This window comes from Channa argus, chromosome 5 (assembly GCF_033026475.1).
Source record: "Channa argus isolate prfri chromosome 5, Channa argus male v1.0, whole genome shotgun sequence".
Classification (NCBI taxonomy): Eukaryota; Metazoa; Chordata; class Actinopteri; order Anabantiformes; family Channidae; genus Channa; species Channa argus.
In genome coordinates this window covers 27,023,551-27,038,739 of record NC_090201.1, presented here as the reverse complement: position 1 = coordinate 27,038,739, position 15,189 = coordinate 27,023,551, and the positions used below count along the sequence as shown (strand labels likewise).

General features: G+C 37.7%; 2 protein-coding genes across 2 annotated transcripts; both read left to right on the top strand.

Moving 5' to 3' along the window:
- The first annotated feature begins 1,372 nt into the window (after positions 1 to 1,372).
- On the top strand, positions 1,373 to 8,590 carry LOC137128209 (uncharacterized). The gene is made up of 8 exons (XM_067506032.1): positions 1,373 to 1,602; positions 2,141 to 2,449; positions 4,002 to 4,310; positions 4,654 to 4,968; positions 6,786 to 6,854; positions 7,015 to 7,086; positions 7,204 to 7,229; positions 7,635 to 8,590. Exons 1-8 carry the CDS (start codon positions 1,566 to 1,568, stop codon positions 7,983 to 7,985), a joined length of 1,488 nt encoding a protein of 495 aa, XP_067362133.1. The 5' UTR covers positions 1,373 to 1,565; the 3' UTR covers positions 7,986 to 8,590.
- Positions 8,591 to 9,264: 674 nt separating this feature from the next.
- Positions 9,265 to 15,189, top strand: LOC137127727 (CMRF35-like molecule 8). Its single transcript, XM_067505078.1, has 8 exons — positions 9,265 to 9,577; positions 10,770 to 10,997; positions 11,355 to 11,654; positions 11,765 to 12,076; positions 13,114 to 13,200; positions 13,323 to 13,403; positions 13,620 to 13,672; positions 14,360 to 15,189. The coding sequence occupies exons 1-8, from the start codon at positions 9,526 to 9,528 to the stop codon at positions 14,648 to 14,650; spliced, it is 1,404 nt and encodes a 467-aa protein (XP_067361179.1). The 5' UTR covers positions 9,265 to 9,525; the 3' UTR covers positions 14,651 to 15,189.

The window sequence follows — 15,189 nt, the reverse complement described above, 5'->3', positions numbered from 1 at the left end:
TATTTATGTTTCCCACGTCGTTTGCTGGGCATCACCTAGACAGCCAGCGGTTGAATGACGACATGTACATGTCGTCATTCAACCACATGCGGCTGTACGTTTACTCTGTCTAGTTGGTGCCCAGCAAACGATGTGGGAAACAAAGAGTCCGACATTGTTTTGGCAAAGTTACACACTGACAGGAACAGGACACATCACACTTACAGCAGGAGGAAGTTTTTCACAACTCTACCACCAAACCATGTCAGACAGTTTCAGTGCAGAATGTTTCTGATCTGGATTTTCACAGTAGAATAACAGGCCTCGCATTCTATTATTTCATTGGCTTCATATCATTTGACCAAGAAGTGAAACATTAAGATAATATTCTTATTATTTCTGAAATATTGTGTTAAACTGTGTAGAAGTTACAAAAGTTGTTTTTCTCAGAATCTTTAACCACACATTTTCTTTTAACCACAGAGGAAGGACGTATGATTAAGATTTAAAAAAGAGAAGTGGCAGCAAGAAGTTTCAGCTAAATACAGTAATTCAGGAAACAATGTACAACTTAACCAACTGTTAAGAAAAACCGACAAGAGGAAACTGAAATAACCAGAAAGAGACGAGTAATCTGGATGGAAGGTGTCAGCCTCCAATTTAGACATGACGACATGATGAACAGGCTTCTTCTGCTTTTTCTCTCAGTGATGGCAGGTTTAAAAAACAACTTTGTAATAATGGTGTAGCTTTACAGTACTTATACAAATACTTGCTTCTTGTTATATAGTAACAAGATGCAGAGTTAAATTAGCAGATGACAACCTGGAAACAAAATTGTATCTTTTCTAAAATGTAGTTGTGTGTATATGACATCACTTCCACAATCTTGTGTTTGTGAGCAACAAAGTGAGAACTTACAGTTTAATGCAGATTATTTCTGTACCAACAATACTTTACAAAAAACTACTGTATCTTGGTTTCTCTACAGTATCAAGCGCAAACATTTCATCCAACATCAATCATTTCAATCCTCATCAATCTTTTCACAAACAGTGTCCTTGAAAAGCATAAAAAGTAAAGACACATGATCACAAATCTGAATGTGACCAATCAGCAGCGTCTCAGACTGAGCACAGTTTCAGTGCAGAATGTTTCTGATCTGGATTTTCACAGTAGAATACTATATGATACCTATTTGTTTCATCAAACTATCTGATCTCCATTGAGCAGTACTTCTATTTCCAGGACTAAGCTTAAGAACAGTCTTATGGTCTTAACAGGAAGTGCGTCAACCACCAGAAAAACTTTCTCACAAATAGACTCAGAAATACACTGAAGCATGTTGTGGCTTTTCTTTCTTTGTCACAACTGAGTTCCTGTTTATTGTCAATGACATTAGCAAAGTTTAATGAGGAAGGAGTGATGATTAAGAACAGCAGGGGTGGACAGACAGAAAAGTGGGGGTAACAAGTTCTTAAACCTGCAGCAGAGATACAGGAAACACAGTGTGAAGACACACAGACAAGAGGAATCTGAAATATCAAAGTGTAGGACGTAAGAGCTCAGCATCCAAAACCACCACGATGAAGAGTTTTCTTCTACTTTTTTTGCTGATGGAAGGTGAAAAAATATATATATTTATATATACACTGTATTTTTTAACATTAGTTTAAACTTTGTTGTCATTACAGGAATAGAACCAGTTTAAGGCAGGTAGCTTCTAAACAAATACTTCAAAGACTGAGTATTACTCATTATTTATTAGGTGCAGGTATAACTGAGTGGATAAGTTTAAGAGTTTGAGAGCAAAGTGCTTTTTAGATCATTCTCAGAAAGAACCAGATCACGATCCAGACAGTTTGTTTTCTTGATACACAACAAAGTGAGACAACAGGGATAATTTCACAATCAGAAGAAGTTACAGATCTGAGGTGATTGTCAAAATACTTCCCTAAAGAAAATGTCACAGAAAATGTCAGTACGTTAAATGTGTAAATGAAAAAATACAATTAGTTTAACTTAACAATGCTACAATCTGCTAAATAAACCTAAAAGTCTCTTTACTTTCATGATCCAGACAGTTTCTGTTTTGTTGCCAGCATGTTAAGAAACAGGGATTATTTCAGAATCTGACACCAAATGTCTCTTTGATCAACAGGAAGTGAAGCCCCATCTAAAATGAAGGGATGTTTAAATGGATGGATTGAATTCATCTGTGGATACAACAATACAAGTATCACAAAATATCATATGATTGATGTAGTTACTCCGAAAGAAACTTTACGAAGTACTCAGAGAGATGAGTGGGAAAACAAAGGGAAATGGTTTCTGTACCATGATACAACAAACCAACATCTCAGGGTGATCTTCAAACAACTGCAACGGGAGGATTTTGGGAAGCAGCAGTGTCAGTTTCATAGAGACAGTGTCTCAGCCCCTGAAATCACTGAACTGGAATTGGATATGGGTAAGAAAATCTGCATCTTTTTTACTGTCTCACAAGTGTTTTGTTAAAACTCTTTGTTACTGTTTTAATGTGATATGCAAATGTTACTATGATCATTGTTGATGTGAAGTTTGATAAAACACTAATAAAACATACAGAACATAAAAACTATACAACACATAGTATTATTCATTGTATTTAATTTTACATAGAAGCAAATGTTCTCAAATCCTAAAGTCTTCTGACTTGTCCTCTACAGCTTTCAAAGTAAAATTTGTCCATTTCATTACTTCTGGATAACTTGTCTTCTAGAATAATCCCACACAGCTGTAGCTGTATATGAGCCTGGCTGTTTAAGCCAAACCACCACTGATGACGATGTGCTATGACCAAAACTTCATAGGTACATTTTAGAAAGACATTCTATCATTAGTTATGATTTTACAGTTATTAAATAACTAATGACAGTGGTTTGATGATTAACTGTCCATGTAAACATCTGAAAGTCCAATGGTCTGCACTTGGACAAAACACTTTTCAATGTTGCTTCTCATTCAGACGTTCACTCAAACACTTATAAACCAGTGGTGGAGCTGCCATGGAAGGCACCAACCTAATACATCAGGGGCAATGTGGGGGTTCAGCATTTTCCCCAAGGACACTTCAACAAATGGACGGCTGGGGATCAAACCCCCGACCCTAACATTTATTTACGACTGCTTCTCCTCCTGAGCTGCCCTATGAATCAAAGAGTCGTTAGGGAAACTAAAAAACTAGACAAATCTGCATCGTAGAACATCCAGGACGAAGCCCTGAGCTTAAAAACACAAATGTCAGAAAGACGACTGAGGATTAAAGAACTTTGCAAACTCATTGTTGCCTCTGTTATCAACTACTCATCCTGTTCAGGGTCATGGGGGGCTGGAGGTTATCTCAGCTGTCAGTGGGTGAGAAGCAGGGTCCACCCTGCACACAGGTCTCGAGTCCATCTCAGGACGAACACAGAGAGACACACAGCTAAAAACTCCAATAGTAACTAATTACACATTCAGAGTAGTTTGCCTAACTGCTGGTGAAGCTGACAGTGAAGGTTAGTTTTCAGAGAACAGAGCTTCTCTGAAAATAAAATTGAATTGCTGTAAATTTTACCTTTAATTTCAAAATATTTTTTTTAACAACTCTGGACACCACAAACAAGTTGCAGCATGGACACATTAACATACATTTGAAGTCAATAGACGGGACATTTTAGAAAGAAACATGATCATTAATTTGGAGCATGTTTGTATCTAACATCACCACCTGTCAGAAAATTCTTCTCTTTAGCTGCTAAATGCTACTTTGTTTCTGTTTGCTGTTTGCTGAGCAGTGAACAGAGGCCTCAGCAGCTGCTATTAAAGAACTAGAGATTTGTTAGAAAACACAAATACGTGGAAGGACCAGCAAATATAATGATAATAACAGATTATAATAATGAAAAAAAACATTTACTGAATATCTGCATAACAAATATTTAAATCATCTTTGTACAATGTTAATTTTAGACATTAACTTTTTTACATTTTCTCTTCAGATGATGACAACTGCCAACACACCACATTTAATCACACTACATACACAACGGCTCAAACCACCATCTTATGTACAGACAAAGGAAACAGAGTCAGGTTTTTCTGCAAAGACAACGGTTTCATCTGTGAAGACATTTTATCAACAACTGTAAAATCAAATGGGAGCTTCAGTCTCACTGACAACAACAGTGGCTTCAACATGTCCATCAGTGACGTGTCCTCTCAGGATGCTGGTGTCTACTGGTGTGGAGTGAAACCAAATCAAGGAAATTATCGTGCAGCTCTTCAGAGAATACAACTGGAGGTTCAAAGTGAGTGATTCATAACTACTAGAGATTTGGTTTCTTTCTACATGAGTTAGACAAAAACTAGATGTGTGAGCTTGTTACCTTTCACCAGGCTGATTTAATATAAGTTAAAAGTATGAAGATGTTATGTTAGCAGTGAAGGTTGTTCAAAGATTTAAGAAATACCTTCTACACTCAGTGATCTTTAGTGTCCAAGTAATGGTTTAAAAGTGAGAGCAGAGAAAATGCTAAAAGCTGTTTTGTAAATCAACATACAATATACACTGATGTCTCGTGTGCTTGTTTAAAAGTGAAGGAAAATGTTGAAAGGTTAAAACATGTTTTAGCTGTTTCTTTCTACCTTCAGACATCAGTGTCATTAAAAGATCCTCAGCTGTTGGACAGACTCTGACCTACTGGTGCAGTTACCCAGAGGATGCTCCTGTTAACAAATTCATCTGTAAGGGAGAAGATCCATATGTATGTGAACAGCTGGTCAACATTTTGAAGCCAAACATGAAGACTGGGAAGTTGAGCATTGAGGATGACAGAGAGGAGAGAAACATCACAGTAACAGTGAGGAATCTAACAGCAGAGGACACTGGGACATACTGGTGTGGAGCAGGAACCAGTGACGAAAAGCGAAGAAACCAACTCTTCAACAAACTAGTTTTGACTGTTGGTGAGTGCTGATGTCATTAGATCATTTGTATATAATCTGACCCCTGTTCAAAGTGCAGTAGGCCGTGTGAGAGATAGTGACGTTCACCTGTAGCAGGTGAAAGTCCCGTCAACAGCAGAGACGTCCACTTTGGAAGATGCTCACCAGCATCAAAATAAAATAGCTGATTACTTATAGGTTGCTACATTAACAAGGCTTCTGAGAATCATTCAGCTTCTGGCGATCAACTTCAAACCAAACTAAATGTAATCAAAACTTGAGCCAGACAGTAAAGTTATACTCCAAGGCCCATAATTACAAGATAAATGGGAAATTTCCTGAATTTTGGTCAACATCTGTTAATGTGTATTTTTATTTCATATATTTTGCTTTTACATTTGTAATCTTAACCTTGTTTACAGCTTCTGATGCTTCAACCAGTAGACTACTGCATCTAAGACTCACTAAGGAAGTATTTCTGTTTTCTGAAACCTGCTGCAGGACAGGAAGGTGTCATCTGTTTAAGCTGAGGCAGGGGTTCACAAGTTTACACAGAAACCCTGTTGAGTCTGTTCCAGTTCCAGGCTCATGATGACGACTTCTGATTTTTCTCTTTAACAAAGAATTTTTGATCATTACACTCAGTTTCACAGTTATTGGATGATGTTTTTTGGCATTTGGCCTCTGTACAGTAACAAAATCGAGATTTTCAGCTTTAATTCAAGGGCTGAGACTGAAGTGTGGCACTAACCATTCAGGAATTTTTATTATTTTTGCTGGCTCTTAAACAATAGAACAAACCAACATGTGGATTACATTCAATACAAAACCCTTTGCAGTGATTGAGCTTTGGCTTCAGCCTACTCGCCTTCGGTCTCATTTGAGAGGACATCAAGTATCATATAGTAGAACACTGAATGTAAATTGTATAAAAATGCAATGATATGCAAAGTCTCTCTATTGGCTTGAGATCAGGTGATTGACTTGGGCAGTGAAGAACATCTCGTCTCTTTGACTTGAGGAAGTCTTGGGTAGGTTTCGCTGTATGTTTTGGGTCATTATCTCTCCGCAATATGAAGGAGCATCTTCTCAGTTAACCCATCAGCAGCATTTGGCTGAATCTTAACAGAGTATGGCCCTATACATGGCCTATGCCATAACTCTGCCTCGACGATGGTGGACGGAGGATATGATGCTTTGAATCATGAGATGTTCCTTTCCTTCAAGTTCATCTTGGTTTCATCAGTCCAGCGAATCTTCCAGAACTGCAGAGGCTCTTCTAGGCATTTTCACAGTCTAATCTGGCCTTTCAGTTCTTGTGCATTACCAGTGGTTTGCACCTTGTTGTGAAGCCGTCTCTTGACTGTAGACTTTGACACTCACAAGCTTTGAGGAGGCTCAAAGGATAAAGTCCAGATAAATTTGGCAGCATTTCACTCAGAAATTTGCATTCTCAGAAGAACCCCGTCCAGACAAAGCCAGGAGAATGTCAGGCTTCCAGTGCATGTGACAGGGGCTATAGACCAACAAAGGAACAGGCCACATCTGACCATCCAACTGCTTGTCAGTCATTAGCGTCATTATTAATGAGCCACAAAAATGAGAGTATGAAAATGGCTGTAATTGCTCAGTGGTTAATGCTCCACATTTGTCAAACACCTTGAATTAAAGCTGAAAGTCGAATTTGCTCAGATCTTCAGTGTTTTATTTCAAATTCAGTCTGGTGGTGTACAAAGGCCCAATACCAAAAAGCTTATCCCTCTTGTGACATTTATGAACCTGACTCTATTTATTTATTTAGCTTTTATCATTTTTTTACGGTTCTATTCTATTTACAGAGACTCTACCTACTGTAACAACTGCTAATACTTCTAATCAGTCAACTACAGCATCTGCTGAGACTCAAGGTGAAAAAGTGCTTCTGTTTTTAATGATCTACTGCAGAAGGAGGAGATAGAAGTTTATGTGGCTGACAACTCCCACAATTCTACATATCAGACATACGACTTGATGTAGGTGGCTTAAATTCAGCTCATCGTCCTGTTGTTGTGTGGTTTTGTCTTGCAGCTGGATCTCGTTTACGTGGGGTCGTTTCTGTGGGTGTGCTGGTCGTGTTCATTTTGGTTCTTGTCTACTTTTGTAAGAGCGTTTTTTTCCCAATTTAATTCAATTGTAATTCATAAACTAAACATATTCCCACAGATATCAACACCAACACACTGTTTCTCTTATATCTCTTTTATTTCTCTCTGTCAGGTATAAAAATCACAAACAACAAAAAGGTAAGTGAACAGATTTATCTAATAAGCTTTTTTTCTATTTATTTATGCCTGTTGTAGGATTTACTGTGATCAATAGCATCTAGCGCAATGATGGAGCTTCATAAAAACAGTCTGACATCTTTCCATTAACAACACTGATATCACCGAGCATCTTTGCTGCCTAGTTAGTTGTTTTTGCTACTTTACAAATTCAAAACTTCAGTTTCACCGGATGTTGTAGCTGCTGTGAAGCCAGAGCAGCTCTGCCTGTTTATGTGCTAGAAAACTTAAAGTACCAAGAGGAAAATGAAGTGTCCACCACACTATGAACCAAACAGTTAGTTGTTTTAGAGGCAGTCAAACTGTGGTTTCATGTTATTATTCTGTTTATAGAAATGATTAATCCCGTGTTTTTCTCTCTGGAAGGATCATGTGTATGCAGAGATACAAGAGCCCCCCCAGAAGAAAGACTGGGGAACTGCAATGAAAAGCACTTATGTCTTGGCCAACTTTCCCACAAATCCCTCGGCCTTCAAACATGCAACTGAAACCCCGTGTGAAGGCAGCTCTGATGAAGTTAATGATAAAATATATTCCACTATATTGGAAATTGACCAATGCTTTACATGCACTACAGTCAATAACACACCCACATCCCCTGATATCCCTCTCTATTCTACTGCAAACCTGCCACAGCAGGACCCCCCCCCACATCCCCCACACATATACTCAGAGCTGAGTTCAGAGATTAGAGGCAGCAACAACATTGCTTTTTAACATTTTGTCTCTTGTTTTACTTTTAGCATATTTAAATGTTTGGTTTACAAAAAGTTTACATCTGAGTGGGACATTATCTGGACTTTATCCTTTGAGCCCCCCCCTCGTACAATGTCTGTAAAATGTGCGTGAGCTCGTGAGTGTCAAAGCTACCATTGCATCAGGTGGTTTCCTGCATCCTTATCTTTGTGTGTTCAAATAATATTTTTGTAAACTTTTTTTTGTTGCAATATCAGTTAATAAGCCTTTTAGATGCTTGTCAGTAAACTAATATCTGCACGTTATACATATGCATGTGATGCCAGGGATGCAATCTAAAATGTACAAAACACTGTTTAAATCCTGAAAGTTTTTCTAAATTGTATATATTTCTGTGAATTTCATTATTTACAAATAACAACTAATAAAAATGAATTTGTGTGGAAAAAAAAACATACATTATATGAAACTACATAACCGACATGACCATGGTCAGAGGCCACCTGTAATACCTTCAGGCACCACCAGCAGGCCGTGGACAACTGGTTGAAAACCCGCTGCTGTACTGGACAAAATCAGTTGTTCATTAAGAGATATTAAAAAAACAATACAAAATATTTTCCTGTAGAAAATAACTAATCATCGGCCAATAAATTGATGACAAATATCTAAAAAATAGGCTCCTTTGAACTAACAACACTTTTTAGTCTTCACTGTCAATTGCTTTGTCTTTAAATATCCACTCAAGATATCGTGTTATTTTTTCTATAGAATATCTCAGTTTAATAATATGACGAGATACCTTCCGACATCTGTATGAAACCTGCAAACATAATCCCGGCAGCAGTGTGGCTCCTTAAACATGTCTCATTTGCTAATTGATATTAGTAGTAAATAAATAGAGCTTGACAGCTCATGTGGAACAGATCATTAGTGTGCAGACACGGTACAGCAGTGTTTGCTTTCTCCTCCCCAGGACACAGCTCAGCAGAGCAGAGAGTGGAAGGCACATTTTGAACATCAGAAATTGAGATTAAAAAAACGAAAATAGGAATTTGAGTGCAAAATGTTAATGAGAGCAAACACAGCAAGGATGAAACTGGCACAGAAACCAAATCGGGAAACAGGAAGCAAATGCTGTCGTGTGTCACATGCTGCATCGATCCATCCATACAGCTCCTGACTTTCTACTTTATAATTAGCTCGGCTGCAGCAGGTCTCTAACATTAAAATGTGCATAATAGGTCATAATTAAATGTTTGTACTAATGCGCTATGGAGTAATTTTACAGGGGTAAAGAGTTTTCTGCAGTAACTATTTAGTGTCTCACTGCAGAGTTTTGGAAAATTAATAAGGAAAACCACACAGACAGTTCGGTAATATACAAACACGCTTAGTGAAAGACAAATGAGCAGGAAAGAAGAACATGGGTAGATAAAAGTGAAAATGAAGACAGGAAGCCCAGCTGTTCACAAGGTGGAGCTCACTGACCGAATGAAAAGAGGAATTGATGAACAGAAAGTTTTAAGAGTTAAATAAGCTTTCTGAGGAAATCAGCTGAATGATGAACAGAATGCGGAGCTCTCTTCTACTCATCCTTTCTCTGCTGACAGGTAAAAAGATTTCAACCACCGCATTTCACAAATTAGAGATCTGATAAATATGAGTATCTCACTTTACGCTGTACTTCACTAGTGGTTTTTGTTGTTCTTGTATTTCTTTACTGTCTCAGTGTTGGTTTTACATTTGCACTGCTTCTCAAACTACAACCAGTCTCTTTTAATTTATACTCTCCTTTACAGTCATAGGTTGACTAAATATAAAGTTTATTATAGGAAATTAAACCATATTGAATAATTAAAGATTGACACGCACACATGTCAATTCAACTTATAGCTAAATTACAACAGCCAGAAGTTGTAGTAAATGAAGATCTGTTTGGAAGTTTGTGACAGTACTGTACATTTAGTATCAATGATTATAAGACAGCTGCTAATTTAAGTGAATATGTGGATATTAGAACCATGTTTGAATGCTCTTGGACGTCAAGTCATTCTCAGCGTACTCAGAAACCTGCATAACAAATCGCTGGTAATATGAAGGCTATAGATTCCCTGGTTTGAAGTGCCCAGCCGTGTCTCCTTACTTGCATGAGTTTGACTGACTGGAGACCACCAGTGTGTGAGTGTGAATGGGTGAATGAGAAGCGATGAAAAGTGCTTTGGTTTACCATTTGAGTAAGAAGAGTAAAAAGAAAAGTGCCGTGTAAGTGCAGACGACGTTTACCATCTATCGACTCTAAAGTAGAAAACAAATATTTGCTAAATAGACATCCACTGCCCAAATAGCATCATTGCCACTAATTTAGTTTAATTAAGTTTCTGTCCATCTGAGGTCAGTTTTTTTGGTCACCACCAGCTCTTCCAGGAAATATCAAAAGGGCTAAATGCCTTCGGTGTTTTGACTGTCAGTGCCGAGCGGGTAGTGGATTGTGTGTAGAACACAGCTTGGGACAAATGCAGCTCGATGATCTTTCAAACCTGCAGACACATTTTCTAGCAGTAAAACCAAAAGAATGAACTGAAGTACAGCACAACTCTACACAGAGCTGAGAGCAACTGCAGATTTGTGTGATTATCATCATCTGGTTTGTCATTAATGGAGCAGCAAACAAAACCCACCATGTGATTTATCTTTATGATCTAATCTGTCTAGTCTGCACTGATAGAGTTCATTCTGACTTCAGCAGTGACTGGCACATTGTTCCAGTGTCTGACATGATATAAACATTTATTTTGGTTGCAGGTTGTGAGGCCTCATCAAAAGTGAAAGGATGCACAGATGGATTGGCTATATTCACCTGCAAATGTCACAAATCTGGGCAAAAATCATGTGATCAAAAAACAACTATGCAAAGTACTGTGGATGCGTGCAGAAGGTTTCTGAACCCCGATACAAAAGATGATTTACTTAGTTTGTACATCAAGCAGTTTGAACAAGGCCCAAATGCAAAGAAACAGAAACTGAAAGTTGGTAAGAGACTAAGTTTGTCATAAAATGTGTTTTTTTTAACATTACAACATGTCTAATTAAAAGTGAAAACATAAAATTTAACTGCCACAAAACACATTGCAGTTTGTTTTTCTGCTTTTCATCGGTCAATAAAAAGTGTTGAATCCAGATGAAATACTTTAAAAACTCGTGTTAGACACGTTACATACATGTGAAGCTTGTTACCATTATTTTTGCCTTTTTTTTAAATAAAAGAAATCTCTAGAAAAACTCATCCTCTAGTCAGAAGATCAGAAATAAAATCCAAAAAACTGTAATGTATGTGAGTGGGATGATAGGTAGTTTTGTCATGTGTTAACTTTTCTGATTCATTTACAGAGGCTGACGTCTGCCTGGAACCATTTACACACACTACATACAACACAGCTAAAACCAGCATCGTGTGCAATAAGTCAGGAAATGAACACAGCATCATGTTTTTCTGCAAAGAGAAAAAGTCCATCTGTGAGGACGTTTTATCGACAAAATCAAAAGGGAGGTTCACTCTCACAAACAACAACCGCAGCATCTCCATCAGGGACGTGTCCTTAGATGATAACGGTGACTACTGGTGTGGAGTCAGATCATATAAAGAAAAATACAATGTAGCTCTGAGAAAAATACAACTAAAGGTTGAAAGTAAGTAAAATACACCTGCAGCATCTGAGGATTAATCATAGTAAATGAAACTGCTGCCAAATACTTTTTATAGACCACGTTTACTGTTTTTATGTCTTTGTTGTCTACAGAAATTATTAAATTCACAAGATCCCCAACTGTTGGACAGGATTTCACATACTGGTGTAATTACAGCATAAACACTTTCTCCGAGAAATTCATCTGTAAGGGAGAAGATCCATCCCTGTGTAGAACTGTGGTAACCACCCAGAATAAAGGTCTCCATGACAGATTTTCCCTGAAAGATGACACAAAAAAGAAAAATCTCACCATAACACTGAGGGAAGTAACAGCAGAGGACAGTGGGACATACTGGTGTGGAGGAGAAAGCGCTGAACCCAAAAGCAGCAAAACATTTCTCCACAGATTTGTGATGACTGTGGGTGAGTCCTGCTATTTTCATGTGTGTCCTCTGACCCTGGTCCAGACTGTTGGAGGCCAACAACTTAACAAACAGCATCTACTAAAGCTTCAAACCTTAACCAAACACTCTGATCGCAATGTTATTGACTTTCACACTTTCCAGTAGTATATGATGTTGATTCAGAGAAAATTATTTTTAAAAAACATCTGGTTCTTTTCTGAGATTTTATTGATAAAAATTGGACAAAATTATTTCTTTACTTAAACTAAAGCAAAATTAAACTAAAGTGAAAATGCAGTTATTGACGGTGTTTGTTACGTCTGACCATCTGTGGCTTGTCTTGTTATTTTCGTGCCGGAACATTGGCTGGTTTAGATCTGCTCACCCACAAAGCTTTTATCTGTTTTCTTTGTCTTATTCTGTGCAGGGGTCAGTTCACATTCGGTGAAACAAGTTATGTGTAGTCAGTTGTACTTTGAGCAACGTGCTTCTTCAAACCCATCTAAGTCAGAGTAATATAAATAGAATTATCCTGCCTAAGTTCATAGACTGCAAATACATATGGACATTTCTGTAGCAGTGTTCACACACATGCAACACTGCCTGCACTGCTCTAGCAACACAACACCAAAGAGGTTTATTACGATGCGGAAAAATTGAATTTCAGAAGCATCTTGCACTTTCAGATTGTTAGTTAACGTTCATTCGCTGATGGGCTTTTTGACATAGAGGGAACTGAAACTAGCAACTTTTTGGTTTTTCTATTTTTGGTCAAGAAATGTACACATCACATGAAACAGGATAATCATGCCAATAATTTATTCTTTTCAGGCCAGTGAACTGAGAAATACAGAGAAATACTGACTTTGTTCATGGAAACACTATTGTGGACCCCCACAGACCAACATTGCTACCTATTCCTAATATTTATAAATGGATTCAGTATCAGAATGAACTTTCTCTGTTTTTCTCAAAGCTCTCTGTCCTTTCATAAGAGCTGGTTCATTTAAAAAATGCTTTCACTTGCAGCTTAAATGCACTTGTGTTTGTTTGCAGTGGCACCACGCACCTCTCCTGTTTCTTCAACCACGCAAACGACATCTGCTGCGAGTCCTGGTAACGGTCTGAAATCTCAGGGGGTTGGTGGGTTTACAGTATTTCTAATTATTTCTTCAAACTAGTTTGTGCAAAATTACACTGAAATTTGTAATACATACAGCTTCAGCTGTTAATGTGTTTTTATTGTTGTGCGGTTTATGTTGCAGGTTCTTCAGTCATTATTGTGGTCGTCTGTGTAACACTGCTGCTGCTGCTGATTGTCCTGATTTTGATCATTTTTTACAAACGTGAGAACATCTTGAAACACACACATGCCATTTAACTTTAAAGCTGATATTGTTGACTAGACATGAATTTATGACTGAAAGTTCCTCATCTTTGCTGTTTTTCGGGAAAACACAGTTTAGTTTAGTTTAGTTTAATCATATTAGTAGGAGTTAGTAAAATTATTATTCAAAATAATTTCATTTGATATCTGTTTATTTTTGTTCTCTTCCTTTTAGGGTTTTCATCTTCAAAAAACACAAACACTGGAGCAGCACAGAAAAATAATGAGGTTAGTGTAAATGTACAATTTGTCTCAGTGTATCAATTAAAAATAAATTGCTATCAAACCTACAATTCTGACATTGAAGCATGATGGAAAAATCTGGGTTTTTCTACATGTGTTCGCTAATAAAAAAGAGTCTAACTCAACTGAACTATAACCTCTATCATCAAACTGGCAAAATAATTTCCAGGTGTTGTTGATTAAATACACATATGAGCCGGAGCTCTAATTAAAACTCCCAATAACTATTATGTAATAAATACAGACTGAAGCACCAGTCAGACACGAAGGTACAGTGATGAACTTTAATGATGGGGACAATGGGGAAAAAGTCAGAGGCCAAAACCAGTCTGACAAGAAAACCAAAGAAGAGTTCAACTGGTCTTAGTTCATTCTGGAAGCTGACAGATGAGATAAACGGATATTTACAGATCTCAAAGTAAATACTATGAAATGTTACAGCTGAGAAAATATTTGAGGATGTGGAGAAATGTAGTTGAGGTTATTAGAAACACTTTTTAAATTAGTCGGCTTTAAGTCTGAAGTACATTAGGCTAAATGTGTTACGTGCAGCTATTAACCTGCTTTTGATTGATTTCTAATTGCACTGTTTGGGACCATTTGACGGATGGTGCTTCCTGTTAGAATTGGATGTGAACTATTCAAACTGTAGTTTTCCCTCTTCTCTTAAAGGATTATATCTATGAGGACATACAGGAGCATCTGCATCAGCCAGACTTAGACAACGTTTTGACGATTTATGCCACGGCCAACTTTCCCATGGACCCGTCCGCCTCCATGTGCTACTCTGTCATTGGATTTAAAAACGCTGATGATGAGACATCGGCCCTCAGACCCAGCTCCACTCACTGTGAGTATTCCAACGTGAAGTACAGCTGCAGAGTATCTGCAGAGGAGCCTCTCTACTCAACAGTCAACCACCCACAGCAGGAGCCAGGAAACATCAGGCCTGACGGGAATTAACAGCTTTATTTTAGATCGTTTATTTTTAATGTGACTACTAAAAAAAAAAACAGCTCAGTGTTCAGAAATCACACCAAGATTTCTGGTTGCTACAACCTGCTGACTTACATCAGTGACTTGGAGACGTGGGACATTTAAATGTCGGAAATGTTTGAGACACAAAGGGTTTTTTAGCATTTAGTCAAAATGCCCGTTTGACCTATGAACGAACAAACAGACTGAGTAAATAAAGTTCTAGTATCACTGAACTGAGAGTGGGTTATTACAATCAACGTTATAAATCTGTATTGGCTCAAAATAAGCCACATCCTGTCACAGTCACACTGCACAATGTTTCCTGTGTTTTGTCTTTCCGGTGAATGAATCTTTGTTCGAAGTGTAGTTTCTGAAAGACCCTATGAGTTTCTGATACTCCGGCGTTTTCCTTTGACTGTCTGTCAGTAGCCTAAGTTTGTTTCCTTCCTGATCAGTTTTCTCACAGTGATTTAAATCTAGTGACAGGAAATTTCTGTAAGATCAAATAAAAACTGCAATACGAA

Excerpts from the sequence above, each read along its gene's own strand:
- LOC137127727 (XM_067505078.1), top strand. The coding sequence starts at position 9,526 with ATGATGAACAGAATGCGGAGCTCTCTTCTACTCATCCTTTCTCTGCTG. Across the intron at positions 10,998-11,354 it reads GAAACAGAAACTGAAAGTTG|AGGCTGACGTCTGCCTGGAA; the intron begins GTAAGAGACTAA and ends ATTCATTTACAG. Across the intron at positions 13,673-14,359 it reads CAGCACAGAAAAATAATGAG|GATTATATCTATGAGGACAT; the intron begins GTTAGTGTAAAT and ends CTTCTCTTAAAG.
- LOC137128209 (XM_067506032.1), top strand. The coding sequence starts at position 1,566 with ATGAAGAGTTTTCTTCTACTTTTTTTGCTGATGGAAG. Across the intron at positions 1,603-2,140 it reads ACTTTTTTTGCTGATGGAAG|GAAGTGAAGCCCCATCTAAA; the intron begins GTGAAAAAATAT and ends TTTGATCAACAG. Across the intron at positions 7,087-7,203 it reads TTTGGTTCTTGTCTACTTTT|GTATAAAAATCACAAACAAC; the intron begins GTAAGAGCGTTT and ends TCTCTCTGTCAG.